General features: G+C 53.9%; 2 protein-coding genes across 2 annotated transcripts in view; both read right to left on the bottom strand.

The window, feature by feature from the left end:
* The window catches only part of VOPP1 (VOPP1 WW domain binding protein), a 38,351-nt gene extending 30,066 nt beyond the window's left edge, over positions 1-8,285 (bottom strand). The window contains exon 1 of the mRNA XM_054571373.1: positions 8,155-8,285. Coding sequence (XP_054427348.1) covers positions 8,155-8,220 — 66 coding nt within the window. The 5' untranslated portion in view covers positions 8,221-8,285. The remainder of the gene's footprint in view (positions 1-8,154) is intronic.
* Positions 8,286-16,301: 8,016 nt separating this feature from the next.
* Positions 16,302-24,413, bottom strand: LSMEM1 (leucine rich single-pass membrane protein 1). Its single transcript, XM_054571272.1, has 4 exons — positions 24,084-24,413; positions 20,055-20,186; positions 18,268-18,396; positions 16,302-16,850 (listed from the first exon to the last, which is right to left on the bottom strand). Exons 2-4 carry the CDS (start codon positions 20,179-20,181, stop codon positions 16,720-16,722), a joined length of 387 nt encoding a protein of 128 aa, XP_054427247.1. The 5' UTR covers positions 20,182-20,186; positions 24,084-24,413; the 3' UTR covers positions 16,302-16,719.
* Between the last annotated feature and the right edge of the window lie 2,514 nt (positions 24,414-26,927).

Raw genomic sequence — 26,927 nt, 5'->3', positions numbered from 1 at the left:
GAACTTGCTAGTGGCTCTGAGTGGTGAATTATGAGCGCCACATCTCTGCTTCTCTGGGTATGTCTCTACTTTCCGCTTATTCCCCAATTAGAAGGCAACTTCTTTTTAAAGATTTTATTTATTTATTTTAGATAGAGGGGAAGGGAGGGAGAAAGAGAGGGAGAATAAACATCAGTATGCGGTTGCCTCTCACACACCCCCTACTGGGGAAGTGGCCAGCAACACAGGCAGGTGCCCTAACTGGGAATCAAACCAGCGACCCTGTGGTTCACAGACCAGCGCTCGATCCACTGAGCCACACCAGCCAGGGCTGGAATGCAACACTTGGAAGTCAGAGAGGACGCTGGCTAGGGGAATCAGGACAGGCTTCCGGGGGTAGGCTGTGCCTGAAATGAGATGGGAACGTCAGGGAGAGAGGCCATTCCAGAGGAGGGAACAGCAGGTTCTAGCACAGAAACTCCCGGTACCCCGTTTGGTTGGCAAATTATGGACAGAAGGCACCACGCCCCGCTGCTCAGCCCGGGCGCCCTCACCCACCAGTCAGAGCGGCGTTCTGCCCCCGCGTCGTTCCGATCAAGCACCCAGCCTGCGGCTGCCATCACAGTTGGCAGGAGGCTGCGGGAACTAACACCCACCTGCCAAGCTCGCTAGAGTCCAATCACTTCCAGAGCCCATGGAAGTTTTCACGTGGATCCAAGCCATGCCCTGGGAGGCTGGGACCCGCGACCCCGGCACCCGCGTTGACAGCCGGCACGCCCTCCATTAAAACCTGTGCGGGTGAAATTCCCAGCACGGCACGTGCTCAGGGCCCAACTCGAGGTCCGAGCGCTCCGCAAGGCGCATCTCCGAGGCCCACTCTCCCACTCAAGCCAATGTCCAACTGCCCAAACACAGGGGAAGGTCTGACTCATTCCTCCTGAGGACACGTTGAGCAGGGCAGGGTCACCAAGCCATTCATACAGCAGCGGGGCACACTGAAACACTTTGGAGGTCACAATGACAGCTGAACAAATACGAAAGAGGTGTTGAGTTGGCAAAGGGCGGGGAGGGGAGGGGCCGTGCTGGGAGGCAGGTTAGGAACTAGGGAAAGGGGGGCGAGGGGGGCCTGGGACCACCCCGGTCGAGGTCTGTGTGGTCTGCTGGCTCGGCACGCGTCCCACGGCAAGGCAGGCCACTAAAGCGGCCGTCCCCAACCTATCTGGCTCCAGGGAGCAGTGCTTCCACGGAGACAGGAAGCAGAGCTCAGGTGAGCTTCACGGGCGGCCTGGTTCCTAACAAGCCACGGACAGATACCAGTCCGCAGCGGCCCAGGGGTTGGGAACCCGTGCACTAAAGGACTGATGACAGGAACAAACACAAGCACCTTTGGGATTTAGACACCACAGCGAGAGAGCAGATACAAGCTGGCTGATGCCAAAAGCTCCTCACCACAAGCCTCTCATCCCAGCGCGGTGGGATTGCCTCTTCTCAGCGCTCTGCCTCTAGGGAGGGGCCGCAGCTGCCTGCTCCTTCCCGCCCCTGTGTCAATGCCTGTCCCTGCGACGCATCTGAAGGCTGGCAGTGCAGCATGGGACATTTATCCTGTGGCGAACCGCCACACTCACGGGCCCTCTGAGAGCACGCATCTCCCACCAGACAGGCATGACCGCCCCGGTGCCACAAACGAACTCCGGGGAGCCAAGTGACGTGACCAAAGAGAGAATGCTGGAATCAGCTGAAAACACAGGTCTGTCCGGCTCCAAAGTCCCCCGTTTGCTGCCCCTTTACACCACCTCCAAACACCCAGGAAGCCCCCGGGTCCTGTATCCCTCCTCCTTCCGAAGTCAGGTCCAATCTGCACATCCCTGAGCAAGGCCTCCACGCACAGGAGGGAGAGCAAAGGCAGCCGGGGCAGCCCTGCTCTCCCAAGAGGCTGCTGGCCCAGGCAGGCGAGAGAGGACTCAGGAGACGAGACGCAGGACCTCCCGGACAGTACACCCTGGACGGTCCGCTGGGCGCACTGCTGGCTGCGAAAGGCCAGCGACAGCCCGCTCGCTCCCCCTAGGGAGGGTGGGCAGGCCTTGCCCCGCTCAGGGTGAGGTCGGGGTGGAGCTTTCTGCCTGGGTTTCCCTGTTGTTGCTGCAGGAAACAGGACAAAGCCTGGACAACATAATTACAATCGTCAATCTTCCTAAAATAAATTAAACTTGGAACCACTCGGGGAGCGAACGGTACAGGCATGCGAGTTAATTGCGTCCCGTAGCCTCCTCGTGGGTCTCCGCCTGAGACGGCAGGGAGGCTTTGCTGGAAGCGAGCGCGAGCTGGTGGACCGGCTCCTTGTAATTTGGGGATTGAAGAATTTTTTTTTCCCAAAAGGAGGGGTTTGGGGACAGCTCCCAGCGTAGTCTCTAGCAATCGGTCCCGCAGAACGTAATGGGGAAGTGTTTTCACTTCTACTTTCCCAGAAGTCAGGGGAGTTGGACAGGGGAGGTGTCAGGGCGGCGGATGGACTTCTCACCAGGAAACCCTTTGCGCGGGGCCTGCTCGCTGGGCGAGGGAAGTCAGAGGCTCGCCGGGGCGGCCGCGGGGCGTTTACCTGCGGCAGAGGCCCTAGGACAAGCTTACTGGGTGGGGCTGCAAACTCCGAGGCACCTACTGTGAAACACAGGGCAGTCAGATTGTCGGTCTAGGCCTGACGACGCTGGTTCGGGTTGCAGTCTTTCCCTTAAAGAAACCAAGGAGGCAAACGGGGGCTCAAACACAGACACTCGCCTCCGCCCCCCCACACAGTGGCCGCTCACGGGACACACTGCCCTCCTGCCTGTCACCGCAGTCCCTCCTCCTCCACCCCCAACACGAGCGCGTGCCTGGGCACACATATGCTCACTCACACCCCGTAAAAACAGTCATTTCTCCTCAGCAGAACAGCAAATGTGAACAACTGTCCAAAAGTCGGGGCTGTGTCTGGAGACGTGTTCCCATCACGGGAGCTGCCCCCCCAGGCCTAGCCCAGGCGCGCCCCATCGAGAGCATGCTAACCGCGCGCCGCCCTCCTCCCCCAGGGCCCTGGGCCACGATCTTTCCGCCCAGCCCGGCGTTTGCTGGGTCCTCCCCTGACTCAGGCGCTGTTCTAGGAGGGGAGAGGGCCTTTCAGGGAACGACATGGGGCAAGCCCTTTGCCCCTCTAATGCTTAGATGGGGGGAAGTAACTCCCATCATATTGTGAAGGTAAGAGACAGAACCGGGAGGGAACTGGCTGGTTGGAGCAGCGGGGCTGGGAGGGGAACTGGGATGGACTTTTTAAAATTTTTGTTCATACATTTATTTATTTTAGAGAGAGGGGAAGAGAGAGAGAGAAACATCTATGTACAAGAGAAACACCAATCGGTTGCCTCTCCCTCACCCCCAGCTGGGGACCTGGCCCGCAACCAGGCCTGGACCCTGACCGGGAATCAAACTGAGAACCTTTCGGTTCGCAGGCCAGCGCTCAACCCACTGAGCCACACCAGCCAGGACCGGAATTTCACACAGGGTGGTCAAGATCGGCTCGTGGCGAGGGTGGCACTTGAGCAGCCTCCGCAACGAAAGAGAACCAGGGAGTGACTTGCCGTCCATGGCTAGGTAGCTCGGCGGCCACTGGCCTAAGCCGTGCGCTCCTAGAGCCGTGGAGGCCAAAGGCAGGCAGAGCCCGAGAGCGGCGCGTCTGGGCCCCGGGCCGCCGCACAAACACCTGGGGGCAGGCTCCCCGCTTCGGAGCAGCGTCCCTCCGACCGCTCCTTCAGCACTGTCACCTCTCCTCAGCCGGCACCCGGCCCCGCCCCCGCAGCTTCCAGAGATAAACTCCCCACACTCCTCTTCTGCATTCCGATTGCAGGTCGCCCAGATTCTCAAAGCTCCGAAGAGCCGGAGGCTTGAGACGGTGTATTTCAGAAAACTGGGAGGCAGGGGCTGCCGCGGTCACCGGGGCTCCGGGGGCGGAAAGCACGTGGCACGCGACGGAAAGAAGTCCCTCTGGCAGAGGACTCGGTTCTGATTTCAAGGCTCCTGGGTGTCAACATATCCAGGGGGATACTGAGTATTGATAAAAATACTCAGTAACCCTCTTACTTTCTCCAGTGTTACAACATCATGCTCACTTTCCACCCCTCTCTAAGAGCACACTTTTTTCTATACCGGGAAAGGTCTGTTTTTTCACCAGAACAGCTTTGGAACACACGGTGGCCTTGCTTAAGGGTCCCTAGATCCAGGGAGAAGCAAGAAGATACGGACGCCAGTCCTTGCATAAAATAACCAAGCGGAGTTCATCCCCCGTGAAGGGGCACAGCAACCCCAGCCCCTGCACTGGGGAATTTTACACTAAGTACTGTAGTACACATTCCTGGGCGCACTTCAGTAAGGAAAGAGCCCTTAGAGCTGCCCTGACCGGTGTGGCTCAGTCGGTGAGGCGTCCCTCTGCAGGGCAGGAGGTCACTGGTTCGATTCCCAGCCAGGACACATGCCTGGGTTGCGGGTTCAGTCCCAGGTCAGGGGCAAGGGGAAGGCAACCGATCGATGTTTCTCACATTGATGTGTCTCTCCCTCTCTTTCTCCCTCCCTTCCCCTCTCTCTGGAATCAACAGAAGGAAAAAAAATTTAAAGACATGCACAAATCTTATTTTATAAAACCAGCTAAGTCGAATGCAAAAGCATCCACAACCTACCTCTAGAAGGAGGCTGCAGTGGCAGTAGCTAGAACACAGTGCACTCAAAGCCCACGGGAGGCGCCTGCGCCTAGGGCCTCATTACTCCCCAGGCTCCACTGACGGGTCGGCAGGTCTGAAAGCTCTTTTTCCTCCTGTTGCTGAGGAGCCGCTGCGGCCAAGGGGAGGCGCTGGGAGTTACGCCGCCTGTGCCTCTAGGAGCCGCTGGCCTGGGGCCTCGCAGGTCGGCTGCAGGGCAGAAGCCTAGGGCCTGATGACCCTGAGGGGCTCTGGGAGCCCCCTTTCTCCGGCCAGTGCCGGGGGCCCAAGCAGCGGGCACAGAGTGGCTGGGGGAGCGGAGAGAGGACCCGAGGGCCCTCACGGGCTTCTCCTGCCAACCACAGGACACTCCGAGTTTACACAAGGACAGGGCATCTCCGCAACGAGCTCCAGGCACCGTCCCTCGGGAGGGCGGGCACGGTCAGCGGCCATTCCCATTCAGGCCCTGCCTGGGCTTCAGGAGGAGAATGGGATGCAGCCACGGTCCACGGCCCGTGCAAGCCTGCGGGCACTCTGACCCACAGCCCCCCGGTGACCTCCAAAGAGTCCTACGCTGGGCGCCCAATTCTGTGGGCCCCCGAGGACGAGCAACTGAGCTGCAAAAGGCCAAGCTGTTGGCTCCCCGGCGGGAGGGGATGACCACCACCCAGGGTCACCACCAGCCTCCAGAAGTGTGACGTGCAAACTGCGTCCCGTTCTGTCCACACTGTGCCTGCGGCGGGGCGGGGGGTGGGGGGGGCGGGGAGCGGCAGCTCCCCCACGGGGCAGACCCCCAGCCTGGCTCACGTTCCAGCCCCCGCTCTTACCGGCAGTGAGGGACCCGCGGGACGAGTCCATTCACAGCTCCCACGTGAAATAAAAACAGGAAGAAATGTAACCGCCAGGAGCTGATGTTTGTTAAATGTTCAGAACAATGCCTGGGAGGGAATAAGCACTCTAAAGTGTTTGCTAAGTAAAAAACTATACATGTGCACTCCTTTCGTCTAACAGGTATGTGAATTCCTTTAAAGGGATGAAGCGGGGCGAGACAGGCCTTCCCCAGACAGCCTTTAGGTCCCCTCAATTGTGGCCCAAAGTGCTACCAGCTAGGTGCGGGGTGCAGGGGGGCCAGGGCGGAATAGCCGCTGTCTCCTGGGCCCCCTCATTCCAGGTGGTTTATGAGCAACTAGCGGCTACAGTGAAACCAGCTCAGGCAGAACAAAGAGACAAAGACGAGCATCCCAGGTTGCAGCTGGCTGTCGGACGCCATCAAGTATCTCCCGTTTTACGCCCTCAGAGGCGCAGGAGCTCCTTGCATCCCCACGCACTGAGCACCTGCAACGGCACATCTGTGTGTGTGTGATTCAGGGCTTCACAGGCATCCAAGGTGTTCTGAGAACAACATCTTTCAGATGAAACTCGGAGCAACCAATGTAACAGAAACTCAACCTGAGGTGTTTAGATGTAGATCTCAGGTATAAAATTCCACGTGATGAATTATAAAGAAATCTCCAGAATTCCTTTCAGAGACACCTTAGGATAACAGTTGTGGCAAGTGGGCTCTGCCACACCAGCCCACTGAAAGCAAACATTACCAGTCAGCTAGTTGCTTGGCTTGGCGAAAGCATCGGCTCAGTCATTTAGGTTTAGTGTTGAGAGAGGTCTGCTTTTAAGACCTGCGAACCTTGCAGACGGGATTTGAACTGTCCACAAAGATGAAAAATCCCTATGCAACAAAACTGCTATTTTGGAAAGAATTGTGTCCCTGAAGCAGGCGAGGCTACCCCCCGGGCACAGTGCCACACACACTGATGACCAGCAGAAGTAGAACGAAAAGAATGCTGGGTATTTTCATCCAGCGTGACTTTTAAAGGGGGCGGGGGTGGGCATTGCATGGGTAGGTTCGGATGCATGTCTTCTGCGATAAATACTGGTCTTGGATTCCTTTCTCCGTTATGTCCGGTGGGTGATTCATGGAGAGGAAGTTATTCCAAAGGTTTTCAAATTCTGAACATTCCTGACCAGTGTGGCTCAGCTGATTGGAGTGTCGTCCCATATACCGAAAGGTTGAAGGTTCGATTCCCGGTCAAGGCACATGCCTGTCTTGCAATTTGGTCCCCAGTTGCGGCGCCTTCCAGAGTCAATCAATAATGTTTCTTTCTCACATCACTGTTTCTCTCCCTCTCTTTCCCTCCCTTCTCCTCTCTCTAAAAATCAATGAGTGTGTCCTCCGGTGAGGATGGATAAATAAGTAAGTAAATAAATACACATCTGAACAAACGGAAAGAACGCGAGTGAGGAGGCACTGCACAAAGACCTTACAATACCAAGCTGGGGCATTATCATGAACACAAACACAACGTCTTTGCTATGGCACCGCCTGGGGCAAGAAACTTTTACATCAATTTCCCTTTCAGGAGAAGGGAGACGTCCCCTCCCAACGTCTTGTAACATTTATTTCTTAATAAATTGAGAAAACCAAGTCGTGGTTTCCAGTACTAACTCCCAACTATTACAGAGTTTCACAACCCTCTAAAAGAGAACGGACAGAGAGAAGTAAGTTACGCAATATCCATTTACCTTGACTTCATTAATTTAATGCAAATCTCAACCAAAATAAGGAAGTCGAGAGCAGAGAGTGGACGGAGCCCTCGTTCAAACTCGACACACAAGAATGCCACTAGCTCGCGTGTGAAAGAACCCGCTTCAGCAAGGGCGTGCCCACCCCACCCCACCCCCACCCGAGGCTGCCACTTGCAGCCCGGGACAGCCGGGCTCCCAGGAGGGCTGCGGTCGCCAGGCGCTTCCAGCCTCCAGCCTCCCTCTGGGCTCCAGCTGCATCCCCACCGCAGCTGCTCCCGGGGACGTTGCTCGCGCAGCCGAAGCCCCTGCGCGTCGTCCGCACCGGCAGGAATGTCCCCTCCGGCCGCTCCCCGCTATTTCCTAGCACCCCGTGACATTTTCTCACAACTACACCTCCGCGCTCGCACCGCGACCCTCCCGCGGCCCACCCACCCCGACTCTGTGCGCCTGCGCCGCGCCCAGGACCCCCCCCTCCCCCACGACCCCCTCCACGGGACCCGGGTCCCCTCACGGGAGGGGACCGGGGAAGTGTGGCGCGGAAAGGTCTCTCCTAGGTCTCCCAAGGCAGGCGCTGGACGCTAGAGAAATGAGCACCCTTCGGGGTTGGGGCGGGGTTGGGTGGGGACAGACGGGAAAGCGCCGAGGCGCCGCCGAGAGGCCGGGGGAGCCTCCCTGTCACCGGGGTCCCTACACGCTCCAGCACCGGGACAAATGCAGGACCGGGGGGCGCGGCGCTCGGCCGCCCGACCTCTCGGGTTCTCGCAGAGGGTCTCCCGGGGCGTCCCCGCTCGGCCCCCGCCCGCATTGTTAGCGCTGCCGGGGCTGCTCGGGTTGGCGCCCCGGCGGCGCAGCCCCGGCCCGGCCCGGCGCCTACCTCCAGCAGCAGCGCCAGCAGCAGCGCCAGCAGCAGCGCCGCCGCGCTCAGGGCCAGGCGGCTCATGGCTCCGCGTCGTCTCCGGGCGCGCCTGGCGCTCGCGTCGCACGTACCCCGCGCTGGGCCACAGGCCGGGCAGCGGGCGCTGGGCGGCGGGCGGGGAGCTGGGACCCAGCCGCCCTCGTCGCGCTCCGCCCCGTGCCCCGCCCTCGGCCGGAACGCGCTGGGGCGCGCGCCCGCGGACACCTGGAGCGCGGCGGGGGCGCTCGGCGGCTGGGCCGGGACCCGGAAAGGGGCCACTGGGTCCCTCCAGTGGCAGAGGGGCTGCCAGGGGTCTCCTCCGGCGGGGAGGGGGCCGTCCTGTCACCACCGAATAGACCCGGGAAGCCTCTTTTCAAAGGATCAGAGTCTCCGCGAGGTTCTGCAGGCAGGTGGCTGCCGCTGAACCCACTGCTCCTTCTTGCACTCGGTGCCTCCCGGTTCTTCCCTCGCCGTCTGATTCCTGCGAACCGAGGGTCCATGCATCCACCCTCACGTGACGGCAAGGACAGCCCAAGGACGGGGAGTGGGGGGCCGACTGCCCACAGGAGGCTGCCGGCACCTCGCCTCTCGCTGTGGTCAGGGCTTTCTACTCCTGTCCTGGACTCCGCCAAAAGCCGCCCCACGTTGAAGTCCCCCCCATCCCCGCCCCCCGCGGCGGAGTGTGCGGTGTCCTTCGCCTCTGCCGACCCGCCTTCCCGCCCCCACCACCTCGCGCCCACCAGGTGCCTTTTCACACCGTGGCTCAGATCCCACCTCGTGTCTGCCGTTATTCAACCGGCATTTACTGAACTTGGAGGATGTGCCACAGCCTGAGCTACCGCGGGGGCGTGCAGGGGACGGAAGAAAACCTCGGGCGGAGTCCAAGGGGGGAGACAGTCGCTCACACAGCTAAGATACAGAGCGCTCGGTGCACAGACCCGCAGGGTCGGGGATGAGGAGGACCCGCCCGTGAGCGCAGTCGGAAGGAGTGGGGTCGGGAAACTAGAGGCCTCTGCGGCGGGTCCCAAACACTTCCCGGCCATCAGTGCGTGATCTCGTCTGATGACTGCGCCGCACGCACCACCAGACGGTACCAGTTAGAACCAGAACAGGCCAGTAAAGCCGAAGAGACGCGTGCGGCCCTCCTTATGGCAAGGCGCCTTCAGAGAAGCCCCCGAGGGGCTTGAGACTCTAGCAACTCTGACTCTTTACCATCAGAGCAGGTCACTACTCTTTTAAGAGTCAAAGTTAACTTGCAGAAAACTGAGCGGCAAACCTTGCTGTATAATAGAGATGCAAATGTGTGGGGTTTGGGGGATTTTCTGGGTTTGTTTGGTTTGCTTTTTTGGGGGGGGGGATTTCTGGTTCTTACCGCTGATGCAAATTATGTCTTCCTGTGAAAATGCAAATGACCTCTGCTAGGGGCAGAATCTTACCCGGTTTTCTATTTAATGTATCAATTTCACCCCAAGAGTTCCCCCCTCCCCCCACCCCACCGTCTTTTTCACTGGCAACGTGTCCAAGGCAGTTGCCTGCATTCCCCTTTGAAGCAACTTTGTCATTCTAATAGTTCCCCATGCATGGATCAAAATACAAGTTTGGCACGTGTTCACTAGGGGATACATGTACTGATATGTACTCTGTCAACTGGAAAAACAGAATCACTAGGTATCCTGCCCCCAAAAGGAGTTTCTGGGGCAAGGAAAGGGTGGCAGTCCAGCTCATGGGCAAGCCACATGCGCACACACTGAATGGGACCGGGACCAGGAGGATGAAGTTAAGGGGAGTGCCTGCCCCAGGCACAGCGGTGGGGAGTAAACGTAGGGCAGTGACCGGGAGTGCAAGGACGTTCCCCAGGGCCTAGGTCCATGCGACGGACTCTGTCGCTGTCAAAATTGTACCATCTCCCCCCTTTCGATCCCGCTCTTCCTCCAAAAGAAAGTATCTCTGATCAACAGTCCAGTCTTCTGATGTCAGCAGCCCTATGTCCCTCGCCATCCCAGAGGACTTCCGATGTCTGTCCTCTCTCCCACCAGAGGGAAGGCGGGTGAATCTGGAAGCAGCTGGTGTCCTGAGTTAACCAGCAGAGGTGAACAGAACTGAACAGTAACAATAGGGAACAGAATTAAAACAATGTAACAAACAGTCCACACGATCAGCTTAAACCAGGTGCTCAAACCTGTAGGTGGTGAAACAAAGATGTCATTGTTTTGGGCAGATCTCCGCTCTTGAGGACAGACCCAACAACTGGAAAAGTTTTCCCGTTTCACGGTAGATTAGGAAAGGTAAACGAGTAAGAGTTAGTAGTAAGAAAAAGAGAGGCACAGGCTCAACCTGGTCATTTTGGGGAAGCTGTCCCTGCAGAAGCTTCCTGCTGCCATTTTTGTCAGGCTGTGTGCAGGCCTCGTCAGGGTTGGGTACCTTCCTAAGGTGAGACACGTGCGTCCAAGTCTACTCCCTGGACTTTAGCAGCACAAGGCTGTCAGCCACACAAGGAAGTCTTTACGGAGGTATCTCCACCAGCGAACATGTCCAGGTTGTAAAATGTAGATTTTGTTTTCTGCCTCCTTGGAGCATGCTGTAAACAGATTGCTCAACCAGAGTGTGGTGATTTTCAAGAGAAGTCGTTAGGCCTTTATGGTATTAAAGTATGTCTCCTAGTATCAACTGTGGATCAAAAGGTGCGTGGGGTGTCCTGGAGTTAATCATCTCTGGTGAGAGCCTTTGGGCCCAAAGCAGGTGGATCGCAGATTTAAAGGAACCAGCAGCAATGCTTTGGGCCAGACTATGGGAAGGGTTTCTACCAATTTTGCCCATTGAATCTTAATAATGTTAGAGTGTTCAACTGAGTCTGAGGATCGAGGGTGGTACGCACTGTGACACCGTTGTAAACGTGGCCAAGCAGCACAGACTCGTTGAAGCGCCTGGCCAGTCAAACAGGCTCCTCCATCACTGTGACTTCGAGGGACATTCCCCACGCTTGATCATCTTCCCTAAGGGGATGTCAGCCACAGAAAAGGCAACGGCCTGTCTGCAAGGGAAAGCGTCAGCCCAGGGAGAGATCATACACATCAAGACTGAGATATATTTCTGTCCCTGAGATGGGAGGAGCCATGGGAGAGCGATTGTGCAAACCTCCAATGGCCCATCAGACACATGGCCAGGGCAGCGTGCACGGACTTTCCTGGGTGTGCCTTTGGCCACGTGGGGCGAGAGAGCAAGGTGCTTTTCACAAGGGACCGCGCTCGCTTACGGGAAAGATGCGTCTGTTACCAAGGAGACTACAGGCCTAGGACACGACTCCTGCCGTGAGCTGCCCTGTCAGGGACTTGTGATCCTATCGTCCTCTGGGGTCACGTGCCCTCACTGAGCTTGTCCGTCCCTGTTGATCACTCAGTGGAGATTTCAGAGTGTCCAGTAGGACAACAGCGTTGTTATTTGGTCTGAACCAGAGCTTTCTCGTGTATCCACCCAGCAATTGTTCGATTTCCAATCTTGTGTTTCTTTCTCTGGGGCCGACGGTGGGGCGTCTCTGGCCAGGGCGTCTAAATCGCTCACTGGGGAATCACCCCCTTGGGCCGTGATGGACGTGTGACACTGCCGATCCCTTAAAGGGCAGCGTCCCCCGTGGGCAGCGTTGGCCACGTGATTTCCTTTCGCTTCCAGAGAGTTGAGCTGCAAATGCCCCGGGATTATTAATAATGCAAAGACAGCAGGTGAAAGCATAGCATCCAATAATTCCCGAACATAGGGGCCATGTTTTCATTTCGTTTCCGATGGGAGCACGGAAGCCACGTTGCGTCCACGACATGCCAGTCATGAGCTGCTGCCCAGGCGTCGCGCCTCCAGTTTAAACACCAGCGGCTTTGCCCTTGGCGGCACCATGCCCCCGGTGGGAGCGCACAGCTTGGCCTGGTGGGCCGAAGCAGCCCGCCGCAAAGATGCCGCCTCCACTGCGTCCTAAGGGCTCACGCTCGCACCTCCTGCACAGCACTTCCCATTTCTGTTTTCGAAAGGAGAACTGTCTGTAACCCACGAGAGACCAGCCTTACCTAGAGGAGCCTCTGGCAGTTCACCACGACGGGCCAGGAGGTGAGGACTCGGGGCTGAGCTGTCTGAGGGGCTTCCCGGGTGTCAGAGGGAGAGGCGGAGCTGGGCGGGGGTTCCTGTGCCGGGAAGGAGGCACGTGAGGAGCGGTTAGCGGGGCGGGGCCGGGGGGGGGGTGCTTCATAGGGAGCAAGGGCGCTGGTGTGGTGAGAAGTCAGGAGAACAAGGCTTCCGCTGCTTGCGGTGCGGTGGTTAGAGGGGATCCCGGAGCAGGGTCCTCTGCGGCCTTAACCCCGAGGACAGTCGCCGCAGTGGCTCTGGGGCAAGGAGGGAACAGCCGCTGACGAGAACATCCTCGGGGTCTGGGGCGAGTCCCCTGCATCCTCGGGGTCTGGGGCGATTTGCTGTCTTTCATGTACAAGAAGGAAGAGGGGATCCACTCGCGGGGATGCCCGGAGCAGGCGGGCTTATTAAACTCTGCTCTAACATCAGGTCAGGGCTCATTCTTCCATAAACGCAGTTTGGGTTTGCCACACGACAGCGATTCGTTACGGTGTGAAGAGAAGCTTCCCGAGCGCACCCAGAGGGAGAGTTGGAAGAAGCCCTGCGGTTCCTCGGTGCCTCGGGGAGGCGGGTCAGGAGGCCGAGGGAGAGGCTCCCGGTGCCTGCAGCCCTTGAACTTGCCACAGGCCCTTTTCCAACGCCCTGGATCTCGGCAAAAATGGCAGGAACATGTGGCTGTGTGGTTTCTTGGTGGGGCTTTCATTTACCAAGGCGGAACATGAAAACCCTTAGCACCCTGACTTCTACGCGGCCCATCAGGACCAGCCCCGGCTGGGGCCTCTCGGACCCGTGTCTGGAGGGTCTGTCTGCGCCAGGCAGCCCTGCCGTGGGGCCTCCGTTGGGAGGTGTCTTCCCACGTAGTGGTAGGGCTGTATCAGCTGCCAGCGTCTTCTCACCAGGAGGACTTGCTTCCCCCACGGAGCTCACCCCAAAGCGGGGAGACAAGACTGCCCACCACACACTCAATGGAGACCAAGAAATGAGGCAAGGTTAGGCGCCCAATGTGCTGGCCCAGAGAGGAGGAGCGGGGAGCCTCGTGGGGAGAAGAAAGGCGCCTCCCTGACCAGGCAGTAGGTTGGCCGACTGTCCTGGGAAAGCCTGCTGTCCCCCCGTGGGGTCCACCACCGTCTGGGGAACTTCTAGCCATGTAGCCACTTTCCCGGACGGAGCAGCCCTGTGATGGACGGACGGACGGACAGACGCAGCCGCTTCCTCTCCCTCCAGCCCCCAGGCTCTGTGTTAACTCCTGCCTTCTTTCTTCCTTTCCAGTTGACCTCCTCCCCCTGAAACCAGCAGCCGCCACCAGGTGTCCCTCCTCTCCCGCGGGTGAGCACCACCTCGCTCTGTTTGCAAGTCAGAAGCTGCAGCCGGAAACGCCTCCCAGCTCAACTCAGTTACACACATTCCCACCGTCGAGCCTCGCCCTGTGCCCTGAGGACGCCCCGAGGAGAAAGTCAAAGTGTGCAACACACGTACACAATTGCACAGCAAAACCTGGGGGATTCAGAGCAAATGAACTTACAGACCTTGAGAAGTCGATGCCAAGGCGTTGATATTAAAGAAGTTTGCCAGGTTGGGGGCAGGGCGGATGCAGAGTAGAATTCTCAGGTAGTCTGTCTGTGCCGTAGGAACTGAGACTCGCTTGGCACTGGAGAAGCCCCCGTTGCAGTCTTGGCCGTGTGTCCCGTCTCCTGGGCCCCTGCGGGTTCTCACGCCACACCTTCCGCTGTCAGAACAGCCCTCGATGCCCTTCGGAAAAGTTGGCCAGCTCTTTGGAGTTTAAGCCAACGCTCAGGAATGTCATCAAGAGAGGTCACAGCTACATGGGGACTCCTGCCTGGGACCCGAACCTGCATGCAGGTGCACCCCGAACCCTCTCTCTGGCCAGCCTCCCAACCAGGCGGAGCCCCGGACTCACCCCGGCGGTTCCTTAAAACCTCGGGTCCCCACGCCACCCCGGCCCGCGACGTCAGCCTCCCCGAGAGCAGGGCCCACAGGCCGTCCCCATCTCCCCCACGTCTCCTTTGCAGTTGGGAGCCGGGGCCGTGTCTCGGTCTGCTCTCGAATTTTCTGGAGTGTCACGCAGACTGCCGGGTCCAGCACCTCTGTACCCACTGGTCCCACGGAATTAACTCTGTTCTGCATTGCTGTTTCATTGTCCTTTTCCTCTTCGTAAAAACTAGACTTACCTTTCCATCAGGTTTTCTCTGAAACAACTTTCCTGAGAGGACTTTGTCTTCCTCAAATGAGATTAAGTGACCACAGGAACACCAATAAGCATATTTTCATGTTTCCTCTTTTTTTAAAAATGGGCTCCCTGCCACGACCAGTGTGGCTCTGTGGAATGGACGTCATCCCACAAAGAGAAAGGTCACCGGTTCAATTCCAAGTCTGGGCACGTGCCTGGGTTGTGGGTTCAGTCCCCAGTCGGGGCACATATGAGAGGCAACCGATCAATATTTCTCTCTCACATAGATATCTCTCTCTCTCTTTTGCCCTCCCTTCCCCTCTCTCTAAAAACAAATAAAATAAATTGTTTAAAAATGTACTTCCAGACCCTGCAGAAGGTCGGCTCACGGTCTTAACACTCCTTCTCCTCATTCCAGCTGCTTTTTGGCAAACTCGTTTACACAGAAGATAGATCAGCAGCCATCTCTGAAGATCCATTTCTTTTGCTCACCCTCTACTGAATTTAAATGAAGTCATTCCTTTAAGCTGAAAGAAAATCAGTTTAGACACCCTGACTCAGAGCGATCTGTTTCCATGAAAATGATCTTTTTAAGCTATAAAAGGTGAGCTGTAATGCCGCAATATTTTCACTCAGTCCAGGTGACCTGCACACCAAAGTTCTTCCCTTTTCAACCAAAAAATACCAAAACAAAGACGACATGCGGCCAGCCAGTATTTTAAAGGAGGGTCCATGGAAGCTGTTCTCTGTGGACACAAACGCCCGGGCCAAGCTCAGGGGGGGTCCCCCGGCTGGGGTCAAACGGGCGGGACAGTGCAGGTCCGGGAGGATCTGTCCCCAAGGGGTGAAAGGACAGGTGGGACACAACTTGGTGTTGTGAGAGCCATGCACTCCTTGGAGTAGAAACCGTTTCTTCCTGAGCACGAGATGCATCCACTGTGCAGGCAGAACGGTGTTTCAGAGCATAGCACATGCAGACTCTAGGAGAGAGATTGGCATTTTCCTCTACGGTTTCTGAAACGATGTCATAGCAAATCCTGATGACTATTGTGTCACATCGCCTCAACAGGTCACTAAGAATTTTCCAGTAAACCCACATTTCAGATTTTTAAAATTTTCTGTGTAACTATCAATTTTAAGAAAAGGAGTAGTATGCAGGATAGATGTTTTTGAGTGTGACAATGGATAAGTAAAACATCTCGTGTTTATTTCATTAACTATTTAGTGTCATACAATGTGTGTTTGTGTTTAAATGTAGGCCGTACCCAAATGTCCTTGATCAACTCAAAATGACAAAATCATAACACATTCTTCCACAGACACGCACCACATACTTGTATTAAAGATTCTCCACGACTCCTGTGCTTTCAAAGCCCGTTTTTACCACACTGTGTCCTACGAAACAAATATGTGCCTCATCTTTTGTGCCAACACCAGGCAGCTTCCAAATATTCCAGACATACCATCTCCTACTGTAGTTTAGTCTGGACACAGGTGGACCAGATTTTTTTCCAGGTTAGCGGGGTACTTAAAGATTTTTTTTTCCCTGTGAGAAACAAAGCCAACAAAGCTTCTACATTTACATATAATGATACATTTCCTTAGTTTCCCACTTGAATGTAAGCTTCTCTAAGTTGGGAGTTTGCAGAAAGCTCAACAAACATTGGGTGAATAAACTGGGCTCTCTCTTTTGTTCTCCCTCTCCCCCCACGATACACATGTGACTACTAGCAAATACCAAGAGGCAAACCAGCTCCACAGCCCACCCTCCGCCCGTCCCTGGGGAAATAAGAGTCTGAGTTCAATCACCTGAGCAGAATCTCTTTTATTAAAAAGATTATCTGTCACCCGGTTCCCTTGGCCACAAATGCTGTCCTTCACCGTGGGAGTGTGGGAGGCACTACACACCTCTCTGGGATGGTGAACTTATTCTGGTGACAAAGCACCATTATAAGAGATGTCCTGTGTAGCGGGCTGAATTATCTTGTGTCCTACTGGTTGTCCTGCATGCCAGCCACCCGCCTCACCCCATTAAAGTGGAAGGACCTGGCCATAAACTGAGTCCCTGTGGCCACTTTCCACCCCTTCCCTGGCCTTGGAGTTGTGTGTATCCCTCTGGCAGGAAGGTGGCCGCAGGACGGGCTCACTCTCCAGATAATCCACCGTCTGCAGAAATGCCGGGCATCCGCACGCGCCCAGCACAGGAGAAGCGTGGGGTCAGCAGGTGCTCTTGGAAAATCATCTCTTCAGTTCTGTCCCGCGTCCAGTTGGTTGAGTCGCTTCACAATCATGCGGTTGAGTTTTTTGAGATCATCTATGTCCTTTCGCTCAGCTGCCAGTCTTCGCAGCATGTTGTCCATCTTGTTTCCAGTCTGAACTTCAAAACGGAAAACAGAGTGTCACATTGGTTTCCAACGTGCCCCCTCCTGACTCGTCAGAGCCCCGAGTCGGTAACCATGGGAAATTGTATCCGTGGGGAATTGGAACCCACCCCACCGTTCTTTTGACATTGTTTCTGTACGTGCTGACTTTGACTAGTAATGCAGCTTATAGATAAACAGCGTGTTTGCATAAAGTCCTGGGAACTAACTTCAAAAAATACAGACTTTGACCTTCAGGCATCCCAGCTCTGGGAGGTTTGCTGACCTTCAACCACAAAACCAGGATGATGCACACCAGACTCTCCCTTGACCAGTTTTGATGTTCTTGACTGCGCTCATCTGCACGTAGAGACCTTTCCCACTCCCTCCCCTTGATCTGCTGGTTCTGTTCCCCTCCCCCTCCTTAGAAACACCTCTGCCCGCACTGAGACGTGGAGGTGGGCTTTGGGACAAGAGCCCCCCATTTCTCAGGCGAACGGCACTTGAATAAACCACTTTCCTTCTCACCAGCACCTGTCTCATGAGCTTGGCTCTTGCCGCGGCGGGCAGCGGGACCTGCCTTCGGTTGCCGCCTGAGCCCTGCAAAGCCCTCTTGGCAAACACGCTGCTCCCGCAGTGCGCGTAGCCACGCGGCCCGGGAGAGCCGCTGAGGGTTGCATCGCCCATCAGGTGGCTTATGTCCACGCCCTCTCCGCGCCAGCCTGTGCAGCCTTGGGAGCGGGGTGTGTCTGGGGCCCGGTGGGCCCAGGCTTGAATCCCAGTTCCGCTGGGAAAATGTCAAGAGCTGAACTCTCTGGACCATCGTCTTTCCTCAGTAAAACTGAAGTATTAGGCACTACCTTGAACGGTAGAGAAAGGATTTGTTAATAAATTCATGTGTCTGGCACAGAGCACTTGCCCAGTAAAAAGGCACTTCTTTACTCAGGTCTTCTTTCTATTTCTCAGTAGAAAACACTAGAAGCAAATATATAATAAACCCTTATGCATTCACTGGTTGACTCTTGTATGTGCCCCCACCGTGGATCCAAGCACAACCTTGGCTCTGACCCACCGAGCTACTCAGCCAGGGGGCAGGATGACACGTGAGGCATCAGTTTATGTTGGCACAACATTTCAGAAGATAATCCACACGAAGGAGCTGGAAACTGAAGGTGACTCTATGCTACACACCTGAATTCATGGGACGAGCTACACGTATGCACTGGATTAAGAAAACCTAGAATACATGGGAATAAACTGCCTACCACTTGACAGCTAGAGACTCCAAGTGAGAAGTTCAAGCATCGCGGAAACAGGCCCTGTCCTCGCGCACTGCCGGCACCGTGCGTGCCCCCTGGGCCTTTGCTGAGCAAAATTAACCACCAGCCAGGACGTGAGCGCAAGCAAGCCGCGGAGCGCGCCCGCCCTACTCACTTATTAGGAAAATCACGAAGGAGACGAGCGCCAGGCTGACGATCAGCACGCCGATCAGCCCCAGAAAAAACAGGCTGTAGTTCGTGCTTCCGGAGGCAGCGCCGCCCCCTGGGATTTTCTCCTCGGGCACTAGCACGAAACAAACAGACAGCAGCGGTCACAAAGCACACAGCGGGGCCGCAGGACGGGCCGTCCGCAGCGCTAGGGACCCCACGGGGGGCTACGCCCACGTTCCCTCTAATCGCTCCACGAAGGGGCCGAGGTGTCGGGCCTGACTTTGTGCGCCGCGGCTCCTTTGGAAATTCTTTCTGTTCTCCTAGTTGGTATTCAAAGGCCGAGCAGGGCCCAACTAGCTGCTCACCCCGGTTTGCAGCGTTCTTTGAAGATCGTGCTAATGCTGAAGTAGCAGAATGTGGATTTTGTCGGGGGCGGGGGTCAAGGAGTTACAGGTTCCGAGCAGAGACTCTATCGCCCTTTTCCCGACGTGACCCAGGAGGAAGAGCGGCCGACTGGGGACGCCCCGGCTGGGCGCAAGGCCACCGCTCTGGGCTTTCTTCCAGGAAACTGATTTCACAATAGGAAACATCGGTTAAGCCTGGACCCATAGGAACAAAAAAATGGCCCTGGTGGATATTAGTTTCTTAAAGGGGTTTTCGGGATGGACATGCTCTGGAAACAAGGTTCTTTCAAACATTTCACCCTTGAACTAGGGGTGCGGCTATGCATATAAAACAGCCAGTTTCAACCCAAACCATGAGTTGTCCGCATTTTGTGACCACTTTGAAGGCCTGCCTGCTAACCCCTAAATTAAACTGAATGCGAAGAACGGAAACTTGGGGGACCGGAGAGATTTGAGTTGGTTTTTATTCTCTACTCAGTCCTACAGGCTGTGCTGGTTGCTCACAGACAGACGGGCGGCTTATGCCCCACATGCCCTATGTCACCCCCAACAGCGTTTGCTGCCAAATCAGAGCGACCCCCTCAGCTGGCGCCTGAACACCTATGTTTATGGAGGCTGACTGTTTCAGTTAAGACAGGCAAAAAAAAAACAAAAACAAAAAAACCGTAACTCTTTAAAATAAAAAGAAAAGCAAGATTCGGAAAGAGAATAGAACAGCTATAAAATCAGGATGATATGAGTTTAGAGCGCCCCCGAAACAAACGCCAAGCGCGCCGCCAACACCTGGGTTGCAACGTCAGTGTTTAAGCTAGAAAAGATGGGACGTCGCTTACAATATGTTGGGGACAAGACACGCATTTAGTAGTTAGCAGAGTTTTTTGGTTTTTTCCCCCCTACCCTCCACTTTTTTTTTTTTTTCCTAGCCCAGTAATTGGGGCAAGTTCTCACTTGTTGGAAAAAATGAAGTTGACTTTTTTGACCAACAAAAGTTTAATGATTTTCCTATAAATACCACATAAACGTGTGCAACACTTTCCTGGCAATTCCCTGTGCAGTACGACGTCCCTAGGAAAGGGGACGCTAAGAGGCTCCACAGCCTCTGGGACCTGCCCTGCAGCCTCCCTCGCCTTCCCAGGGACTGAAACTCCACGGGGACTTCTTAGAACTTTGAAGACAGGGGTTCAGATCTTACTTAGGAGCCAAGAAAGCCCAGAGCGTGTGTGCTCTTCAGAGAACAAAAGCAAACACAGTCTGACAATCAGTAGCACTCCTTCCTGGTGCCAAACTGTTTCCAAGGCCGCCCCCGCCCCCCCACACACCCAGACGGGCCTCTGCTATTTTTAGGTGGCCCAGCAGCCCGGCCGTCGGCCTCGGAGGGCGCACGTACGGAACAGGTGCTGGGGTTCGCTGGGACAGAGGTTGAGCTTGTGCAGGTCGTTTATGGAATCCACGATGTAAAGCTTCCGATCTTCAGCCACGCCACGCGAGCCAGCGTGCCGAGGGGAGCGGTTCATGGTCCCTGGAAGGAAACGTCGGCGTCAAACACAGGGTGGCCGGGGGGCCTGGTGTCACAGGAATGACAGCCCGCGGGCAGCCCCCACACACGACAGTGCCAACCGGAGGCCTGGGAAAGCTTTGCTTGTCCAGAAGAAAACATTGTCTTTGGGGGACAACTTGCTACCTATTCTTTTTGCTTTGCTTGCCAGGAGGCTTGGAGTCCAGCATGAGGCCCAGTTGGAACAACTGTGCAGCGCTTCGTGCACCCTGCTTACCTGCGTACACTCTCCCCGCCGCCGCCGTTTCTCCATTCTGCCTACGTTTTCCCTGGGACCCCTTCTTAATTTGTCATTGATTTTTAAATATTTCCCCTTTTAAAAATAGATTTATTGATTTTTTTTTGAGAGAGAGATAAACATTGATGTGAGAGAAAAACATCAATTGGTTGCCTCCTGTACATGCCCCGACCAGGGATCGAACCCACAACTTTTAGGTGTTTGGTAATGACACTCCAACCAACTGACCCACCCAGCCAGGGCTAACATATTTCCCTTGTATCACGTTGTTCGTATTCTGGCTAGATGACTCAAATCCTTTGTGCAAGAAGACTATGTCTAAACATCCGGAAAGATAAAATTAAGCTCGTCAGCCTGTGACCAGAAGAGAATAGTACTGGGAACATTCTAATCGTTGTGATTTTTATACTGTCCCCCAATATGGTGTATGAGTCTCCGCCTTGAACATGTTCTTGGGCCACCAGAGGTTGACTGCGTGTCCTCCAGACAAAATCGGAACAAGCCGAGGCGCTACAGGGAGAAACCTGGAGCCGTGAGGCCAGGCTCCGGGACTGCTGGGGTGTCCCCACGCCCTGACTTTCCCTCAATCAAGGCCACCTACATCATAAATCACTTTTAAATTGAGGTTTACATTGAAGGTAATAGTCCCTAATAACAGCCCAAGTTCAAGCAGCGTTGAAAAGTCTCAGTAGATTAAAAGGTCTATTTTAAGGTGTCTCTCCAGCAGACAGAGACCTCGTGGCCTTTGAATTAATTATGTGAAAGGAAGGCTCTAGGAAGACAAATTGCAATTACTATCAGAGCTCTGTCTTAGCGCCATCCTTCCCACAAATGAGGAAAGTGACCTTTAGCGGGCGGCCGATTCGCTGTGTCTCCCCCCGGGTTACCTGTCCCCCCGCCACCCCTCCCTGATCCTCAGCGGCCTCTCAGCTCAAACCTCCCCTCCGCTGAGGGTCCACCTGCCTTTCCTTCCTGCGCTTGCCGGACCTTGTACCCTCTTCCGCCGGCACGTGTAGGCATTTCAGAGCCCTTATCTGCATACATCTCTGGCTTCCCCCGCGACGGAAACCCTGAAGGGCTGGAGCCAGCCTTCTTCTTCAACGCCCCGTGCCAAGTTTAGAAGCCAGGGACTTCTGTTCAGGTGGAACACCTGAAATATTTTGTCTAGGGTTTTAATCTCACTATTTTTCAAAGACTGTGAGGCAGTTAATAATAAGGACACTGACAGAAATAAACCCGCAGGTAGCAGTTCCCGTGCGACGCCCGTCCGGGCTAGGGGACTTTGTGCCTGCCTGATTGGGGCGGCGCCTCTTTACCTTCTCTTAACGTTTTTCAAAACACCCCTTAACAGCCAGCTCCAGAGTGAAGAGGACTAGAGCAGGGGAAACCAACTTTAGAAAAGAAAAACAGAAACCATTCGAACCTGTAGAAGATCTGAAAAAAGGATCAGCCGTTTACTAAGCAGCTTAAACTGTACTATAAAACATCAAAACCCATAAAAAAATAAAATAATATAAAATAAAGTAAAAGCATCAAAACCCAGCAGCTTCCCGCTCATACCCAAGACCTGTTAGCACTTGTAAAAAATATGTCCCCAAGACCCTAATCAAAATATACAGTTTGTTCGATAAATCATGGACCAGTTAAAATTTTTTTCAAAGTTAAAAACTAAAAAGGGGGTTATCCTGAAATGTTAATTACCAAGAATACATACTTCCCTGGTTGTTTTAGATAAGGTACTACTGATACTGATATCACTAAATTCCAAATATAAATAGACCTCAAAATACACCTCATGGACATTTCTAACAGAAAGACTTAAAGTGACCAAAAAAGAAAAAAAGTAGCATCATAAAATCAGAACTATGGACTGATGTCTTGTGACATTTCTAAACAATTCTTCTAGAAAAGTTTTCTATTTCATCATCCCTTTGTACTTTATTGTCCCAAGTGCTAATGTCTGATGAGGAATGAAGTTAGTATGTGCTCTGTCATCCTTCCAAGCAGCTTCTATTTTGGGCGTGGTGACTGGGGTGAGGTGCATTTTTGGATCTCTGATTTAATGTCCTCGAGCCTTAGCTTCCCCTTCAGGAATGTAATAGCTGCGCTTAAATCCCACACAGAGGCTTCATTGACGTTTACCAACTCGAGGACCAGCTAGAAAATCCTAACCCCCAAAACTGATGTCAGAGCCGGACACCTAATAAAACCTCCAAATGACTGGCCTCGCTACCGACTCAAAAGGTGACTCAATACAACACCAAACCCCAAAGCACTGAGACAACAACTTAGAGTGAGCTAGGAAGTGCTCTGGGAGAAAATGTCAGGACGTAAGTAGATGCATTTTTAAATGCTTTTTTAAATTAACTACAGAACTTGCAAATGAAAAATAAGAACTAGCACAGAAAGCTGAGTCAGGGGTGTGTGGCTCACGGCAGCCAATATCCTGCAAATGACGCTGCCAGTAATTGGATACAAGATCCCGCAGCCCTGGTGTTTGACACCCAGCTCTTGCTATCTTGGGCATCTCCATATGCGGGCATCTGAGAAGCACCTGTGGGGCCGGAGAGGCTGGGGCCATTGCTAAATTCTGCATCGCAACACCTCCGCCCTCCTTCCTGGCTCCGGGGTGCAGATCTGTTCATTACATGAGACTGATTGAAGCAGGATCCTTTCCCCACCCCGCCCCCCACAGAGAGGGGAAGGGAGGGAGAGAAACATTGATCGGCTGCCTCTCACAGGCCCCCAACTGGGGACCAGGCCAGCAACCCAGGCATGTGCCCTGACTGGGAATCCAACCCGAGACCTTTTGTTTTGCAGACCAGTGCTCAGTCCACTGAGCCGCGCCAGCCAGGGCCCCCGCAGCCTCCTTTTAACGGAACCCCGCTCAAATGCCTTGAGCAAAACATGTAAGTAATTTCATTTTCCTCTGGTGTAGGTCAATGCTAACGGCTAATTCTTTTTGTCATTGAGGAATTCTTTGACCACCTATAAGTAAATATTCTGACAAATAAAGAACTGTCAATGAAAAATTCCTTTGCTCTTTATTTTTTTCCCCGTAGGTCCTTGGTATCAAAACACAGAAATACCTCACACTAGTATTGTTTGCCACAATATTAGAATTATTATGGCTGGGCTTAATGCAAAGCTAAAAAGAAGCTTGAATAATTAATTTAAAAAAAAGCCGTGGCCAGGTTGTTTAGGTGTTTTTGGAGCGGCATCCCACGCGCAAACAGGGCTGCAGTTTCGATCCCTGGTCAGGGCACATACCTAGGTGGCAGGTTCAATCCCCAGCAAGGGCACATACAGGAGGTAAACAGTTGATGTCTCTCTCTCTCTCTCTCTCTCTGTCCCCTTCCTGCCCTCTCTAAAAATCAATAAACATATCCTTGCATACAGATTTTAAAAAAACAATCTAACAGGAAGCTTTATGGAGTGGGTCACGGTAATTCGTTCTTGAATTCCATTTCAGCGTCTCTGCCTCGTCACATTCGGGAAGTACTCTTTAAATGCAAGTCTAAGTCATTTCTATTAAAAGTTACAATCACAGAGCACATGCAACAAAAAACCTCCCAGCCCCCAGAATGCAGTCTCGGGAGAGTAATAGCACACATATTACTTACAAAAACGTGTGTTTTGACTTCCAGGTCACCCAAAAAGAAAAACGAAACTATTCAGAAGCAACTGCAATAAAACTTTCTAGAAATCCGAGTTCTTTCTTCGCCTCCCGTCTGCCCCGGGAGCCTGGGCATGAAGCTGCTGGTCTCTGTTTAGTGGGAAACTAGCCAAATAGTGTACGATTCCAAATCCTGGCTTTTTCTTACGGTACCTAAGGGTTTTAGGAAATAAATAGGTCAGTGCAAGTATGCTTGAAAGAGAAACACCCAGCATGCCTCGGTTCGCGTGGTAGCTGACGAGGTCTCTGCTCGACTGAGTGCATGTCCTTCTTTGGCGGCTGTGCCTGCGGAGCTGGCAGGCGCCCCGCAAGGCTGCTGGTTGCCCCTTAGATACACGCCTCGGAGCCACGGGCTTGCCCGGGACTCCAAACAACCGGAGGACCGCAATCAACAGGGCCAGCGGAAGGTCGTGACTTGCAACCGGGAGGATGGCCGGTCAGAGGACTCCTAGGGCTGCTAGCAGCTCCCGACACCGTAGTGAGGGGGAGACTGGCTGCAGGCCTATTGCAGGTGACACAGGTACTTTGTCTCCTCAACTTCCCTTCCCGGGGCTTCTTTGCCTGAGGGGCCTTTCTTTTTGGTCAGTCCCTCACACGTGTGCCGGGACTAGATGGATGCCAGTCGTCCCCGAAACACACGGCACGTCGAGGGTAAAACGTCCGCTCCACAAAATTCTTTTTACATCACTGTTCAGTTTGGACCTCCCCCAACACTGGGGAAAAAGAAACGGCATTTTCTTAACCTGCATCTGTACTGGGGACCTGTTCAAAAGCACATTACACATTTAACTGTTGATGCCCAATTTCTCAAAACATGAAAATGTTTGTCAGCTGTTACTTTAATTATTGTGCCCAGTTTTAAAAAACAGTCTCCAAACCACGTGATCTGCCTCAAGCCATCCCTCCTTTGAAGAAGTAACAAACAGCAGGGTCTCATTTGCTGTGTTTTTCTTCCCGGAACCTGACCACACCCCAGGAGGGAAGAGAAGGGAGAGGAAGCCCTTCCTCTTTCCAAAGTCTGAATTCGCCAGACTTTGACCCCGGAAGGGGTGCCCGCGCACAGGTGGTGAGCAGCCAGGCCTCTGGACTTCCACGGGAGAGCACCAAGCGACAGAGCCTGCCTCGTTTGTCCTGTGATGTCCTAAAAGGCCACATCAGGAAGTGCTTCGCGTCACAGAAGAGAATAGGTGCCCTCGCATGAACTGGTTAATCTGGGGACATTTTCAAGGATTTCTTGCTTTTCAGGAAAAGCTGTGACATCTCACTGCATCTTGATTCAACGCCCAGGCAATTCTGTGAACGCCATCAAAGACACAAGTCACAGTTGCTGACTGCTCCCACAATTAATGTGTGAGCCTCAAAATGAAGAATGTATTTGGCAGGGGCCATTTGAAATTCCTTTAAACCAGCAGGATTCAAGGAATGAACTGGTCGACACTGTGCCATTTGCCAGTTTTGAGAAAACTGAAGCATTTTTGTGGACGTCATCTCTGAGCCTCCTGGCAGTCTTCCTTCACCTCTCTCCTCCTTTCCTTTTGGTTAATCTTTGAAAAATGCCTCTGGGATTTGTAAGCAGAATGTGGCTTACAATTAGAATTGGTAGAATAAAAAATGTTTGAGAACTCAAAAAAAAACCAAAAAACAAAAAACAAAGGAAACCCCTTAAGGATTTTTATACATTGAATCCCCAGTAACCCCATCTAGCAACTACCCACCCATTTCATGAATTAAAAGGACATTATTTGCACATGAACATATTCGCCGCTTCTTCCCCCTCAAACCTGGTAAGAAGGCAGAACAGGGATAAATGTGAGAAAACTACGAGAATGAAAACAGGAGGAAACACTACTGAACGAGGCTCCTAGCAATGTGTTGACGGTGGAAAGGAGATACTGGTGGGGGAGGGGGATCCTGCCTCCGGGGACTAGAGGGTGACCCCTGGCAAGCAAGGGGACCGAGGACATTGCAGAGTCCAGGCGGCAGCAAAATGCAGGCAGCCAAGTTCCAGTTAGAAATCAAATGCAACAGGAAGACTGAATGACCATGTACAGAAACCTCTCACAAAGGAAAAATAAGAAATAAGGCCAGAGGCTCAATCCAGTAGCGTCAGCATCTCATGGAGTTTCCAGAACAAACAAACAAAATGGAGTGTGGGGGGGGGGCATCTGTGGTCAGAAACTGAAAAATATTTTCCAGCTGCCAGAGCCCAAAGCACAGTGTCAGGCAGTTTTAGACCAGCTCTAAGAGCAGAAGGAAAACAGGGAAACAGATCAGAAATAAAACTGCATCAGATGCCACACTTTCAATGCAAGTGTAGAGCTTGCCTTCCAATTCCGGATTTCCTGCCTAGGATTTCACATCCCAAGCCAACTGCCTCTCAGGCACATCGTCTCCGAAGAGCTCCCCTCCCACGCCCCTGCGCCCAGCAGCCATTGAGGACGCGTCCCCTTTCGCAGCGAAGTTGTCCGATGCTAAAACACGGTCTAGGCAATGCAGAGCCCAGCCCGAGAGGAAAACCAATCCCACGAGGAAGGCTCGGCGCACAGGGCACGCACGGATGGAGAGGAAAGCCAGTCTCCACGGGACCGGCCGGGGCTAAGCCCACGGGCAAGGGCTGGGAGAAGCCTTACAGACTAATGTGGGAAGAGTCAGTGGTGCGTGTAAGACCAAGCTGACTCCAGGGCAGAACGTTTGGGGAATGCAAAGTGTAAACACAGTGCCCTGTCCTATTCGGGAGTGAAGAGAAATACGGTCGCTAAGGCAATTTAACCAAAGGCAAGCGGGGAGATGA

Source organism: Pteronotus mesoamericanus, unplaced genomic scaffold (genome assembly GCF_021234165.1).
Source record: "Pteronotus mesoamericanus isolate MK-2021 breed Mesoamerican mustached bat unplaced genomic scaffold, CSHL_Meso_final contig_220, whole genome shotgun sequence".
NCBI classification, from domain to species: Eukaryota; Metazoa; Chordata; class Mammalia; order Chiroptera; family Mormoopidae; genus Pteronotus; species Pteronotus mesoamericanus.
This window is presented reverse-complemented; position numbering and strand designations above follow the sequence as displayed.

What these genes read in the sequence shown, in the direction of transcription:
- LSMEM1 (XM_054571272.1), bottom strand. Translation starts at nt 20,181, where the DNA reads ATGAACCGCTCCCCTCGGCACGCTGGCTCGCGTGGCGTGGCTGAAGAT. An exon ending in CGAACCCCAGCACCTGTTCC is followed by an intron (nt 18,397 to 20,054) that starts GTACGTGCGCCC and finishes GTTTCGTGCTAG; the next exon opens with TGCCCGAGGAGAAAATCCCA. An exon ending in CTTCGTGATTTTCCTAATAA is followed by an intron (nt 16,851 to 18,267) that starts GTGAGTAGGGCG and finishes TCCGTTTTGAAG; the next exon opens with TTCAGACTGGAAACAAGATG.